We start from the raw sequence: 12,773 nt of genomic DNA on the forward strand, positions 1-12,773 counted from the left end.
ACTATGTCCTTGAACCTCCAGAGTCTCAAAGTGGGTGGTCGTTGCCGGTCTCTCTGGGCCCATTGCCTCATACAGGCGTAGCAATCTCAGCAATGTCTGGGACCACTTCACCAGGCTTGCAGTCGCACTCGTATTCTTTCAAGAATTGCTCCTTCGTCATGTTCTTGAGCTTGTCCATGGCCACCCTTGCTGCGGCCTTCTTTGCGTAGCCCCCGCTCTCTCGGACTGCGCCTTCCACAACTTTGCCATGAATAAGGATGCCGGCCGCAACTTTGATTGCCCCAGTCCAGATGCCCTCGTTATCAGTAACCTGCATCTCCTCCGAGAGCAATCCGTAAGCATGGCAGCCAAAGGTTTCATAGATAAACTGCGTGCAGAAAGTCACAGGGTGCTTGCTGGCAAAGGTGTCGTAAATCCTCATGTCTGCGAAGTACGGTTGAAAATGGTCTCTGAAAAATCGCTGAACTGTCGTGTAGTCGTACTCGGAGTCGACGAATATTGCGCCGATATATGCCTCGAGTACATCCGCAATGCATTTCGGGGGCTGCCGAGTCTCGATCCAGTAGTCGCGAGCAAAGCGCGAGCGAGGCTTACCGGCCGCCTCGGCTGCTTCCTCAGCCATGCGGCGGGCATCGTTGATCGCCGTGACATACTCCAGAATCATGGGGCTAAGTACGCCGTTGTGCAGTAAATACTTGTGAAAGCCGAGCTCGACCGCAAGGCAACCGAGAAACTGATTGGAAACCATGGCCATCTTGTGTTCTGTCAACCACTGTGGGCCTTTGTCGGGGGCGACGTGGAAGAGGAAATCAACGCAAACCATGTCGAGCAGGGCGTCTCCGAGGAATTCCAAACGCTGATAGCTCGGTAGTCTGACCGAGCTGTAAGGACGCGAAGGGTGGACAAACGCAGATCGGAGCAGGCGAGGGTAACGGAACTTGTACTTTGTGACGTCCTCGATCTTGCTTACCATATCCAGCTCGGCGGCACTGGCGGCCGTGATTTGCCATGCTGGTTTCTGGTATGCAGCGTAGTAGTCCTCCCATTTCATCATTGGATGATGTTTATGGTTGGCGAGTCGAGTCACTGCTTGAATTGCCATGGTGTAGTCGTTGTCCTTTCGAGTGGTCATGTATGCGGCACCAATGAGGGCTTCGCAAACGTCGGCAATAGATTTGTCGGCAAGCTGATGAGATCCCATGTTGTGCAATTTCTTCTGGTGCTTCTTTCCGAATGCCAGACTCAAGTTGGGATACCATGTGGCGCGAGAAAAGGCCTTGGACCGGACGTACTCTTCCAGCTTCAAAGAGTCCTTGCGTGCAGTACCGAACAGGTTTTGGTTGCAGATCATGAGCATCCGCTCAACATGGTAGTCGAACTCATCTTTGTTGGGTATAAGAGTGAAGACAGATATGCTGGTCGCCATTTTCAAGAACGAGTCGCCTAAGAATTCGAGACGTTCCTGACAAGGGTTAGACATTCGGCGCGCAACTGCAGATGGTATGTTGTAAAAAGCCATGAGACAATGGTGGGAAAAGGAATTTGCTTACATAGTTGTTGCCCATCCCAGGCTGGAAGTTGATGGGCTCAAACGTCTCCATCGATTCCCTGCCATTATCTTCGGATTGGTTATCACTGTCTTTGGTGAGTGCCTCAAGAGCGAGGTCTGGATGGATGTCCAGCTCGAGCATCTTGCATGCGTCTAGCGCAATGAGATTCTGCTCAAGCCGATGAACAATGGACGGGATGAGATATGCCATGGCCACTACATCCACAGGAATCTGCTGGCTGTCAGAAGTCGTACATGACAAGGGAACTGGAGGCTTACCGGAGAAATCCTCAGCGGTTCCAGGACGAAATAGCAGAACGGGTTTTTGGGGTCGTTCTCCATCTCCGATAGGAAATCTCGGCGCAGAGAGGCAAATTTTCCCACAACGACGGGCTGGTCCTCGTTCCACATCATTTCTCGCGCCTCACGAGTGGCCTTCCAGGAAGTGACGGTCCAATTGAGGATATCGTGAGCAACTTGGCCACGCTTCCATTGTGCGTAACCTGGAGCATGATCCACATCGTTGGGAACCATACTCCGGGGTGTCAGGTCTTTTCGAAGACCGCGCAGCCAAAATCTGCGTGAACCATCATGGGGATCGACAATGAACTTGTCCGCATAGAAATCATCTGGTTCATGACCCGTGTAAGGTAAAGCGTCAGTGGCTGATACTTGGTGTAAAACGGACCAGTCGATGGCCTGGCGTAGATCAGCAAGTTCCGAGAATGTGAACATGTGGTCTTTATTTGTCGGCGCGAAAAAGTACGGCATTTCATTTGTGCTTGCCGCATACTGCTTGTTGAAGAGATCCACGAAGATCTTGAGGGTGAAGTTGGTGAGAAGCTGAAGATCTTCCTCAGAAGGCGTGATTGGAGTATTCAAAACTAGGCAAGTAGTTGTGGAAGACATCCCTTTCGACCCAGGTGGCCCAAAATGAAGGGGGAATGACTTAATCTGGGGAAGCTTTGTCCTTGTCAAGAACAGAAGAGGCCGGGATGGTCGCTCTATGGCCTTTGGATTCGAAAGAATCAACGCTGTCGCGTACAATTCCAGAACCGGACCGAGCTCGTTCCACATCTTTGGCTTTAGATGCATGTCGTATCTGGCCTTCTTCTTGGACGAAACCGCCAGTCGTGCATTCGCCATCTTGTTGCGTCTCTCTACAAACGTCGAACGCAAGTTCTCGTCGATGAATTTGCTTTGGAATAGCTTCTTGCAAACCTCGAAAGCTGCGGAGCACTTGGCGACCTGTTTCGTCGAATGCGGTCTTCCCGTTGCACCGGATACTGGCGAGGCGACAGGCATGATCAATTCACAGATGAAACCTCCTTCGGTTGGCATGATATGGTAGTCAGCGACAATGCCCATGTCCTCGGTGAAGTCGTCTTGGTACCGAAGCGAATTGAGATAGTCCCCAAGAATGGATAAGCTGTTCTTGTAGGTGATCTTTGCTCCACTAGCTCGGACTGTGTACACCTGTTGATCTCGTTCTTTTCGGAGATAATAGTCCATGTCGAAGTCGCTTCCTTTGAGCTGCCTGTCCTCCGGGAGCACGCTGCAGAACTGCCGCAAAGTATTCTCGTTTGCAGTGTTCTGCAGGATCCTGCGACGATGATCACCGTTGCCATCTTCGGTCATGTGGTAGTAAGTAGATTGGGGCTGTCTAGCCCGACCTCGCGACTGTATGTACTGTATCATGGTCTTGTAGAGATCGAAGCGAATGATCAAGTTACATTCGGGGATATCCAGGCCCTCCTCAGCTACTGATGTTGCAAAGATGCAGTTGAGCTCGCCATCCTTGAACTTGATAATCGTCATAAGTTGATGGCGGAAGGACGTTGATGAAAGGGTGTCATCTTGGTTAGCACCCATGAGAACGCCAGCCTTGATATCGGGGATTTTCTTCTTGATCACGCCTTCTTGCTGGAGCAAGTCTGCCAGTAGGCTAGCGGTCCACCGCTGTTCGACGAAGACAATGCATCGAACCGTGTCCTTGTCTTTGTTGAAGTGCTCCTTCAAAAGTTCTAGGAGACAGCGGACTTTTGCTGAGAGCAGAAACTCACCCGGTTCCATGAATTGGTGGCTCTGGACCAGCTGTCGAGCAGATTGGATACCCTTTCTCTGCTTGTTCAGGGTGTCGATCGAAGCCATGTTGTTGGAGAACCCTTTCTCCGTCTTGGCCTCAAGCTTGTGGATCTCGCTGTCCTGGAAAAGGACCTGCCACTGTCTATCCACGAACCAGGTTCCCAGCTCTCTCGCGGCGTACTTGGAAAAAGCGAATGCCTTCTCGAGGTATTTGTTGCTGCCCACGGCCACCCTCAATTTTGCAGTGAGTGCTGTTTCGGGCGGCTGGATGAGATGAGCATATTTGGCCTGGAGCTCTCGCTTGGGCTTAGCCACGGTTGACTGTAGGGCGCTCGGGTCGGCGGTGGTCGCGATGACGCTGTGCAAGAGTCCTTCGAGTTCTCTTGCCGCTAGTCGGACGTCGACCTGCGCATCGACAGGTGACGCGGTCATGCCAAAGATACGGGGCAGCCGAGTGCCACTGCCCTCTTGTGTCGCATAATAATCTTTGATTATACGAGCGTATGGGTGATTCTTCTTTGTATGGTGGGCTTCGTCGAAAATGAGTAGGTTGATCTGGTCGATTCGGATGTATGCAGACTGCAGGCACTTGTTCAGTATCTCGGCTGTGCACACTATGACCTCGTGTTTTGCAAATTGTTGCTCCCAGAAGGGTTTGTTCCACAAGGATCGAACTGAATCTCCGGAGAAGGCAACCACAGAATGGCCAAGATTACAATCCAGAACCGCATGCTGCTGGTAGGCGAGAGCCACCTTGTCAACAAGGAAAAAGGAGATGCGCCGTGGCAGGCCTGCCTTCCGATCCTCAAGCTCCTTTTCGATGATGTGCTGGAGGAGGAGTACCGCTATCAGTGTCTTTCCAGATCCTGTGCCAAGGTGGTTTAGCCATGGTTAGTCATTTCACACATCCTGACAAAGTGTGGGTCGTGAAAGCGGTTGGGACTTACCGGTGTCAAGAACAGCGATTGTGTTTTTCTCCTTGGCCCGTTGGAACAGCTCCATCTGGTAGTCACGAGGGTTGTTGATGATCTTCTTCTGACGTTCCCAACTCTTGACCAGGTATCCAATGGACTGATCTGTGTCCTTGACACGATTCTCAGGCTTCTTGGACAGCCTGTTCCCGTTGGCTTCCAACCAAAGGCCAAAACTTGCTCTTTCGATCTTCTTCTTCTCGGTGATCTTGCGGGGCTTGCGAGGCTCATTCTGGACCAGGTGGCTCACATCCTCGTCATCGCTCCGTTCGGCTCGTTGATCGTCACTATCAGCGTCCATGCCAGCGTCCATGCCAGCGGCGACAGCATTCTCTTCGATGCCAGGCATTTCGAAATCGGGGATGAGAGGAGATTGCTCGGCAGGCGAACGTGGCACCGCGCCGTCAAAACCACCTCGGATGGCTACAGAGCCACCATTCTGCGAAGAAGAGAAGTTGGTAAGGGGCAGGGTATCAAGACAAGGCGTTGTTTCTGAGGCCATCTTGGCTGTTTCGCCAATGGCGGACCGCAAATTTATGACCAAGTCTGTCTTTGTCCAACGGAGGGGCAGTGAAGCAGTGGAAATCTGCAAGTGAGGTTGTGGCAGGACCAGTTCAGTAGATGATCAGAGAAGGTCGCCCGTTCTGAGGTCAGCCTGGACTGTTGGGTGTTGAGCAAATTGGCAGAACCCATATGGCAGAGGTAGTGGTAGGAAGGGGAAGGGGGATGGGAAGCGTATTGAAGAGAGTGGACAAGATTGTCAATAACGAGACTTGGAATTGTTTGATTGTGTGTTGTATCAGAATGGCGTTTCCATCATCCATCATCCCAACTTGCTTAGCTTGGGTGGGCCAGACAGAGATGGCTGGCTGGCTGGCTGGAGGGCGGACAATCACCACAAGTCAGCTTTCAGGTGGACGGCAGGGGCAAACAACATGGAATCGATGGCCCGTTCACAGTTTCTACATCTCCCCCCCCCCCTCCCCAAGGCAATTCTTAACTTGAGACGAGACGTACGGTCGCAATGCAGGGAGCCGGTTCGAGACTCTCATGGACCGCTCTTTCCTGCAGTTACTCTTGTGGCCATTGATTGGCTTCCTCAGACCTGAGAGGGAAGGCAACGTTGGTTTTCCCGGTCTGGAAGGCACGATGGGTGGCGCGGTGGGCTGGCGCCATGGCACCCCGTGGCCGTGCCCAGATGCGGATTTGAGACAGGCTCTGACCTACAAAGCCGTTGTAATTATAATTGATACACTACCGTGTAGTGTAGCGTGCTTGGAACCGTCGCGCAAGCTTTCTGACGTGCATGGTTGTCTCGGCTTTCAGGGTCCAGAGCCCCACCTCAGCCCTCGGGAAACCCACCTTGCTATTGCGACCCTATCTTGCAGCTACCCCGCAGGGCCTGGGCTCTCTGGGGCCCTGTTGGTCCCCGCCCCTTGGCCTTGGGCCCAGGCTCCCTCCTTGCCTCCCCCCACAGGTACATAGAGTAGACACGATAAGATAAGAATTTCTGGGCTTGCCAGGGAAGCTTCTTCTAGAGCTGCCTTCGGTTTGGGCCCCGAGGTCCAGTCGTCGTCCAGTCCAGACAGCTTAACGCAGCCACACACGCAGTCTGCATATAAGTACTCCACACCCGTCCCCGGCACGACCTACCTCGAGGTTCATGTCTCGAAGTCTCCTTGCACCTGTCCGACATCCCCATCTGCAAGTCTGACCCGGAGCTTATCCAACCTCTGCCCATCCACCCAGCCTGCTGCAGCAGCGCCGCCAAGATGGAAGACCCGAAATCTCTCAAGTCTGTCTTTGCCCAGGCCGAAGAGCGGCGGCTCGCTCTCGAGGGCGCCTTTGAGGTGACCGACCCAAACTACCGCGACGTCCTCTCCAACGCAATAGACGAATACACAGAGTGCTTGGAGCTCATCAGCAAGCTGCGCATGTTCAGCCCCAACGAGACGCTGGAGGACCTGTCAACGACCGACCTCCCGTACATGCTGGTGCACTACCACCTCGCAGAGCTCATACAAAAGGTCCCCACCACCTCGCCCGAGGGCCGCAAGACCATCCTCGACAAGTCCCGCAACTGCTATGAGCGTTTTCTCTACATAATAGACAGCTACAACCTCCTGGAGCCGCAGTACTCCAAGATGCTGGAGACCTATAGCGAAGATCCATCCTCCTTCTCCACAACACCCTCCACCGACCCGGCAGCCCGCCGCAATTCCAAGATCGCCAACTTCAAGGCTGAGCAGGCCCTGAAGCAGAAGCTCGCATATCTCAGGAGGAACCCATCTTACGGCGACCCGGACGACGAAGACGGCCTGGGGGGAGACGAGGAGATCGTGCGGCAGGTGCACCTCGCGCACCTCGCTCTCTGCATCCACTTGGCATTCCAGGCCTTGGAGTCGCTAAACCGCGAGGCGGAGATCTTGGCCCAAGCACCCAGACCTTTACTACCCCAGACCACTACCGTCGAGGATGACGAGCGGCGGCGGCGGGAGGATCTCAGGCACGAGGGCTATTCCGACAGGCTTGACAGACCGTTCAAGCGGTTGTCGAGCTTCAACGGTCCACTGTTGAGCAAGGACGGCAAGCCGACGCAGCCATTCACCATCGTGGGGACGAGGCAGGATCTGGCCAAGCAAGTGTTTAGGCCAGGCCATAACTTGCCAACCATGAGTATCGACGAGTACCTGGAAGAGGAGAGGCGGCGAGGGGGCATAATCGAGGGAGGTGGTGAGGCCAGTGGGAGGCAACCGGAGCCAGACGAGGACAATTATGAGAAAGGGGATGCGGAAACTATGAAGGCCCGGGCATGGGACGAATATGTGGAGGCAAACCCGAAAGGCAGCGGCAACACTTTGAATAGGGGATAGGTATTCTCTCTTTTTCCAAACAACATATTGGACGGGAACCACACTGGATGCAGCCCACAGCCATTCAACAACGGACATTTGCAACCTGGAGCCCCATTCGAAGTGAGTATTATAGGGGTCTCAACCTATGAGGAGCCCCTTTTCTTGAGTTCGGACGAGTAAGGGTACACTAGCTATGGATTCAGTTGGCCTGGTCCAGTTGTTATGGGACGAAAGCCCTCTATCGATATCGATTGTTATCGACTGGGACGTCTGTCTGCCTGGACTCAATTCACCTGCGATATAAAACCAGATCCAATGACGCCATTTGCATCTCCCAGCAACCATTTGTTTGATGCGAACCAACTCGTGTCCCCTATCAGCTCGCGGCCAGTCTTCCAGTGAAGCACTCAATATTATCACAGCACGACACAGAGCATTTGAGTGAAGCTGTAGCGATCTTGATTGAGAGGTAAGTGCAACAGGAGTCATCGAACAAAGCCATTCACCATCGCTAATGTGTCTCAAGTCAAGAGCCGACCTGGCGTCCCCAGGGACCCTCGATTACCAGCTTGTGTTTGACCAATTTTACAGACCAAGGTAGGTCAAGCACAATGAGACCCCCAATCACATTCACTTATGAGAACCAAGACTGACAACCTCCAGGATCATCATGGCCAGCACCAAAGAGAACAACACCAACCCATTCATGGGTCCTGGTCTCAGCCTCAGAACAAGGCCGGCCAACACCACCAACGCCCTCAGCCTGCGCGATGGCAATGGCACCCTCGCTGAGACCACCAACAACTCGCAGCCCGCCGCCACCCACGACGGCGTTGCCGATCTCGTCACCGGCAGCTGTTCGACCTGTGGTTCTGCCCAGCACGACACGGCCAGGTGCGACAGCAGGGACCCTCCCCCGGAGCTCACCATGAGCGGCGCGCTTCAGCGCGACCCGGAGGGCGCCGCCGCCGGGGACACTCGCGATGCGGACGAGTGGCGTGCCCAGGCCTTCATTTTTGGGCTGGTGAATGCCCAGCACAGCCTTGAGAAGGCGGCGCCTGGCCAGGGTACCAGACGGCGGAACTCGATGTAGTTGCGGAATGGAAATCGATGGGGATGTGGCCCCTTGGGTTTCCACCGAGCTGGTCAGGCACTTGGCCATGGGGGATGAAGAGCAAGACTGGGGAATGAGTAGTGGACCAGCCTCGCGCGGTGTCACAATGGTGAGAATCTGGAAGGGTGGTTTTTTGAGAGCATCAGTCAGGAGGGCAGACAACCCTGCCGTATTCTAGTCTAGAGCGAGCTGCAGTAAATTCAGCTGCATTCTCGAGTCTCAAGTGCATGTGTCTGGTTTCCAACAACTCACATGTGGTCGGGCTGGCCGATTTCCAACGCTTTGGTTGACAAGCTGTCCATCTGCGCCTGCGGTAGATGGAACAATGCACGATCATGGTGGCCACGAGGAAGGCCAGTCCAGGAAGCAGAAGCGTCCGCAGTCACCAATTTTTATCATCAAAAAACATAAACTACATTGCTGCCCTCGGAGTCTCAGAGTGTCAAGGTCAGATACCAGAAACTACCATCCAGCGCCGCATCTACCACAGCAACAGCTCCCCTTCGCTTCATGGCCGCCAGCCGGCCTTTTAGTAACGTTCATCTACAAAATTTGACAACATCAGCAAGCCATCAGAGTGTATGCCAATCTTCCCTAAACCAAGTCGTCATAATTCGTGTTTGGAATCACACATTGCCGGTATTCCACCCAGATTTGCCGAGGTTGGGAAGCCCCTGTCGGTGCCTCGTTGGGAGTGGCGCAAACAAACTCTCGACAATACCCACCCAGTCCATTCTGTACCCATCCATTCTGTCGGCGCCCATACATCCTGTGTGCTCATGATTCTGTCGCCCCGCCTTGTAAACAAGGAGGCAGGGAGCAGGGATCCAAGCCGCCAGCTCAAACCGCCCGCCGTGGTTGAGTAGCCGCCGTGGCAGCCTCATCATGGGTGATGATCTCGAGATCATCCTCCTGCTCGTCAAAGTCCTCAAGGTCATCGTCCCCCTCATCGATCGACAACTCGGACTCATTGAACGCCTCGCTGTCGTCGTCGTCGTAATAAAAGTCCTCCTCACTCCTCAAGCCGTCATCGAGATCCTCCTGCTCGGCCTCGACGTAAGCCGCCAGCGCCTGCCCCCGCGACTGGTGCTCCGCAGGGACCGCGAACTCGGCCTCAGCAACATCAGCGCTCATGGCGTCGTCGGTGAAGCGCTCCGAGGGCATCGACGCGGAGGGCGTCAGGACGCGGTTGCGGCCGTAGACGGTCGAGAAGCTGTCCTGGGCCGTGACCGAGCCCACGATGGTGCTCCTGCCGTCGTCGGACACGATGGCCATCCCGTCCATACCGTTTACGACCGAGTCCGACGCGCTGGGCACGGTGATACCCGTGTGGAAGGCCGGGCCCGGGCCCGTCGGCCCCAGCTCTGCCTCTGGGATGTCGGTCTCGTACACCGTCTCGTCTCCGAATCTTAGATAATCCATCTCCTTCTCACTGAGGCTCAAAACCATGTGCTGCGTGATGCTGTACCCGAATTCGTCTGAGCGCCGAGAGAAGGCTGCGGCGTAGTCTGACAGTTTGCTCTTGGCGTTCTGGAACAGGGATCTGTAGGTGTCCCGCAGGTGAATGGCAAGACCCTTTGGGCGAGGGCCGGGTAGGAGCATCTTGTTCCTCTCGGCGTGGTCGAATGCGTCGGAGAATGCCGCCGCGGCGCCGTAGACGTCCTGTTGGCTGGCGTGGTCGCTGATGAACAGATCGCGCAGTTCGAGCCACACAAAGGGGCACAGGGCACGTTGATACCTGTTTAGGCCGGAGTAGACAGTAGAGGGAGAGAACTCTCCAACCAGATCGTGCTTAGAAACCAGGTAAGAGAGCCCCGTCTCACTCGTGGCCCACCTACTCTTTGCTGCTTGACTGAGAAGTCGGTTATTTCGAGGAGTATCGAGGCATTTTGTGACAAATCTCGAGACGACATCTCGGATCTCTTTCAAAAGTTCGTCGTATGTCCTGCGAACTGACAGCGACAAGTCCTTGGGAATCACGTTGTCCAGGAGGGTGAGCTGCTCCCACTCTGGAACTTCCAGGATAGCCAACGCGTCCGGCCCGGAGATATTGTCGATGGCTTTCTTGTATCTCTCGGCCATGGCAACGCCGGCGTGCTCCACCATTCGCATGACCGCGTCAGCCTGCTCTGTGCCCGAGAGACAGCCTGATTTGCGCCGACCGAATATGGTGGTGTTCTTGCGAGCCTGTTCATGGACATGGCCGCCGGCAATAACAAGCGCGTGTTCGTTGACGAGAATCCGGAAAGCGGCAAAGGCAATGACAGGCGCCCTGATGATGCTGGCGATGCGCAATGCCTCTTCTGGTAGGATCTCGACGAATATGTAGTTGTTCCCTGCATTGAACCATGTGACAACCTCATCGCGCTGCATGCTTGTCAGATTAAAATCGAAGGTCATGAGCATGGGGCTGTTCTGCACTCACGATTAGGTCGTAGTTTGTCATTTCGAACATGTCGAAAAGCCCAACGAGCGTCCACACTGTGCCGTAAAATTATTAGCATGAACTTGAAATACGAAAACAAAGTGGTCCCGGGGATGCCCAGACTCACTTCGAGGCGCAGAGTCGATGTGGAGATCACCATTTGCGAGCGACCGGAAGAGTCTCAAGACGTTGGCGCCATGACGAACGTGGCAGAAATCGCTGATCTCGTGGTGATCGTCGATGGGCCAGGTCTCAGTATCGAGCAGGAAGGCGGCGAAGCTCATGCCCTCAAGGGACTTCTGACCTTGTATCGAGATGGGTGGCGTTGGGATCGGATATGCGGTGTCATATCCCTCCTTGCAACTACACACATCATCATGTCCTGCAACGGCCTCAATCGAGGCGCCAAAAGCCGAGGCCCGGTACCACAGCCTGATGCCTTGACTCACGGAGAGACGCTGCAAGGCAAGGGTGTAGTCATCCTCCCCGTCCGGAGGCGACAGATCCAAAACATGGGTGACGCCGGGAGGTAGAGGTGCAGCACGCCTCTTGGCCCTGCGCTGGTGGGACTCGCTGTTCAGACGCTCATTGAGCTTCTCAGACTTGGTGTTGAGGACCTGGTCACGGGTCAAGATGACTCTGGATGTCTGGAATGTGGATTTCTGACAGCCTTGTTTGTTGTTGCAGCTGGGGGTAGGGTAGGAGACAAATATGAGAACATCTCCTTTTTCCATTCCCTGCCACGCCTGCTGCGTCTTGTACAGGTCACTGTTGTGGGCCTGTTTCGCAACCAGGTTGCGCTCAAACTCCTCCTTCACGAAAGTAAGCTGTGAATTCTGAATGGCCTCATCCAGATGAAGGGGATTCACCGGGTGAGAAAGATATGAAGACTGGTGGTCGTCCTGTCACCCTGTGGTCAGCAACCTGCGCACCAAAAGAGTAAGGGAGGGGAGGATAAAAGGTAGACATACCATCTCGATCAAGTCTGGTGTGTGTGGGTCGTCCTGCCGCTGCTGCTGCTGTTGATGTTGATGTCGATGTTGCTGTTGCTGAAGAGAATCGGGTAGTGGTGTCTACATGAGTTAGTTATCTGCAGTAGGCACAATGCCCGAAAATAAGGAGCTGAGTGAGGTATGGTCCCCAGCTGTAGAGACTGTACAGTGCGTTGTAGGCAGCAAACTGGAGAGGAACAAAGATGCTTGGAGAGCTGTGTTGGTGGCAGTAGGCATCCATTCAATGTTTGTGTGCGGGCTTTGGGCTGTCGCTACGCAACCACCAGAGCTGGGCTTGCGTGTTCAAAGTAACAATGGACGTCACTCAGAATGGGGGTTTGAGGAAACAGTATCAGGCTACAACGGCAGCCTTAGGAAAAGTCATACCTGCTTCCACGTCTCCCAGTCCATGCCTGGCGCCCTGCTAAGAGAGTAGTTCCCAGAGCAGTCTCCCCCGAGGCGTGTCAGCAACTTGGAGATCTAGCTAATAAGTGCAGGACAATGAGATGGAGATTGGTCTGGAAGTTAAGGAGACTGGTAATGGAACACGGTCAAGTTTGTTTCAATGAAGGCCTCCAGGCTCAGAAACAAAGGCATTGATTGAGGTCAATGGGTGAGGTGAGTTGGGCCTGGGGGCTAACTGCCCAGCTAAGACACCCCCTCCACAAGGCAGCAGCTCACACTGCCCCACACTAGAGCCGCATGGCACGGGGACGGGACGTTGGATGGCCCAGCGCGGTGCATATGATGGTTCTTCGTTGATAGGTAGGTGCATCAGAAGC

At 54.4% G+C, this 12,773-nt stretch overlaps 4 protein-coding genes across 4 annotated transcripts; 2 read left to right on the forward strand and 2 right to left on the reverse strand.

The window, feature by feature from the left end:
• Positions 1–67: 67 nt before the first annotated feature.
• On the reverse strand, positions 68–5,895 carry KVR01_012639 (uncharacterized protein; the record flags this gene model as incomplete). The annotated part of the gene is made up of 5 exons (XM_044785112.1): positions 5,623–5,895; positions 4,582–5,482; positions 1,829–4,500; positions 1,551–1,781; positions 68–1,462 (listed from the first exon to the last, which is right to left on the reverse strand). The coding sequence occupies exons 2-5, from the start codon at positions 5,105–5,107 to the stop codon at positions 68–70; spliced, it is 4,824 nt and encodes a 1,607-aa protein (XP_044638450.1). The 5' UTR covers positions 5,108–5,482; positions 5,623–5,895.
• A 482-nt stretch (positions 5,896–6,377) lies between these two features.
• Positions 6,378–7,478, forward strand: KVR01_012535 (uncharacterized protein; the record flags this gene model as incomplete). Its single annotated transcript, XM_044785480.1, has 1 exon — positions 6,378–7,478. The coding sequence occupies one exon, from the start codon at positions 6,378–6,380 to the stop codon at positions 7,476–7,478; it is 1,101 nt and encodes a 366-aa protein (XP_044638346.1).
• Positions 7,479–7,974: 496 nt separating this feature from the next.
• Positions 7,975–8,553, forward strand: KVR01_012632 (uncharacterized protein; the record flags this gene model as incomplete). Its single annotated transcript, XM_044781597.1, has 2 exons — positions 7,975–8,057; positions 8,124–8,553. 2 exons carry the CDS (start codon positions 7,975–7,977, stop codon positions 8,551–8,553), a joined length of 513 nt encoding a protein of 170 aa, XP_044638443.1.
• An 861-nt stretch (positions 8,554–9,414) lies between these two features.
• KVR01_012674 (uncharacterized protein) lies at positions 9,415–12,402 on the reverse strand (the record flags this gene model as incomplete). Its single annotated transcript, XM_044789265.1, has 5 exons — positions 9,415–10,941; positions 11,000–11,055; positions 11,127–11,901; positions 11,971–12,072; positions 12,379–12,402. 5 exons carry the CDS (start codon positions 12,400–12,402, stop codon positions 9,415–9,417), a joined length of 2,484 nt encoding a protein of 827 aa, XP_044638485.1.
• Positions 12,403–12,773: the final 371 nt, after the last annotated feature.

The sequence above is a fragment of the Diaporthe batatas genome (assembly GCF_019321695.1).
Source record: "Diaporthe batatas strain CRI 302-4 chromosome Unknown Contig00020, whole genome shotgun sequence".
Taxonomy (NCBI): domain Eukaryota; kingdom Fungi; phylum Ascomycota; class Sordariomycetes; order Diaporthales; family Diaporthaceae; genus Diaporthe; species Diaporthe batatas.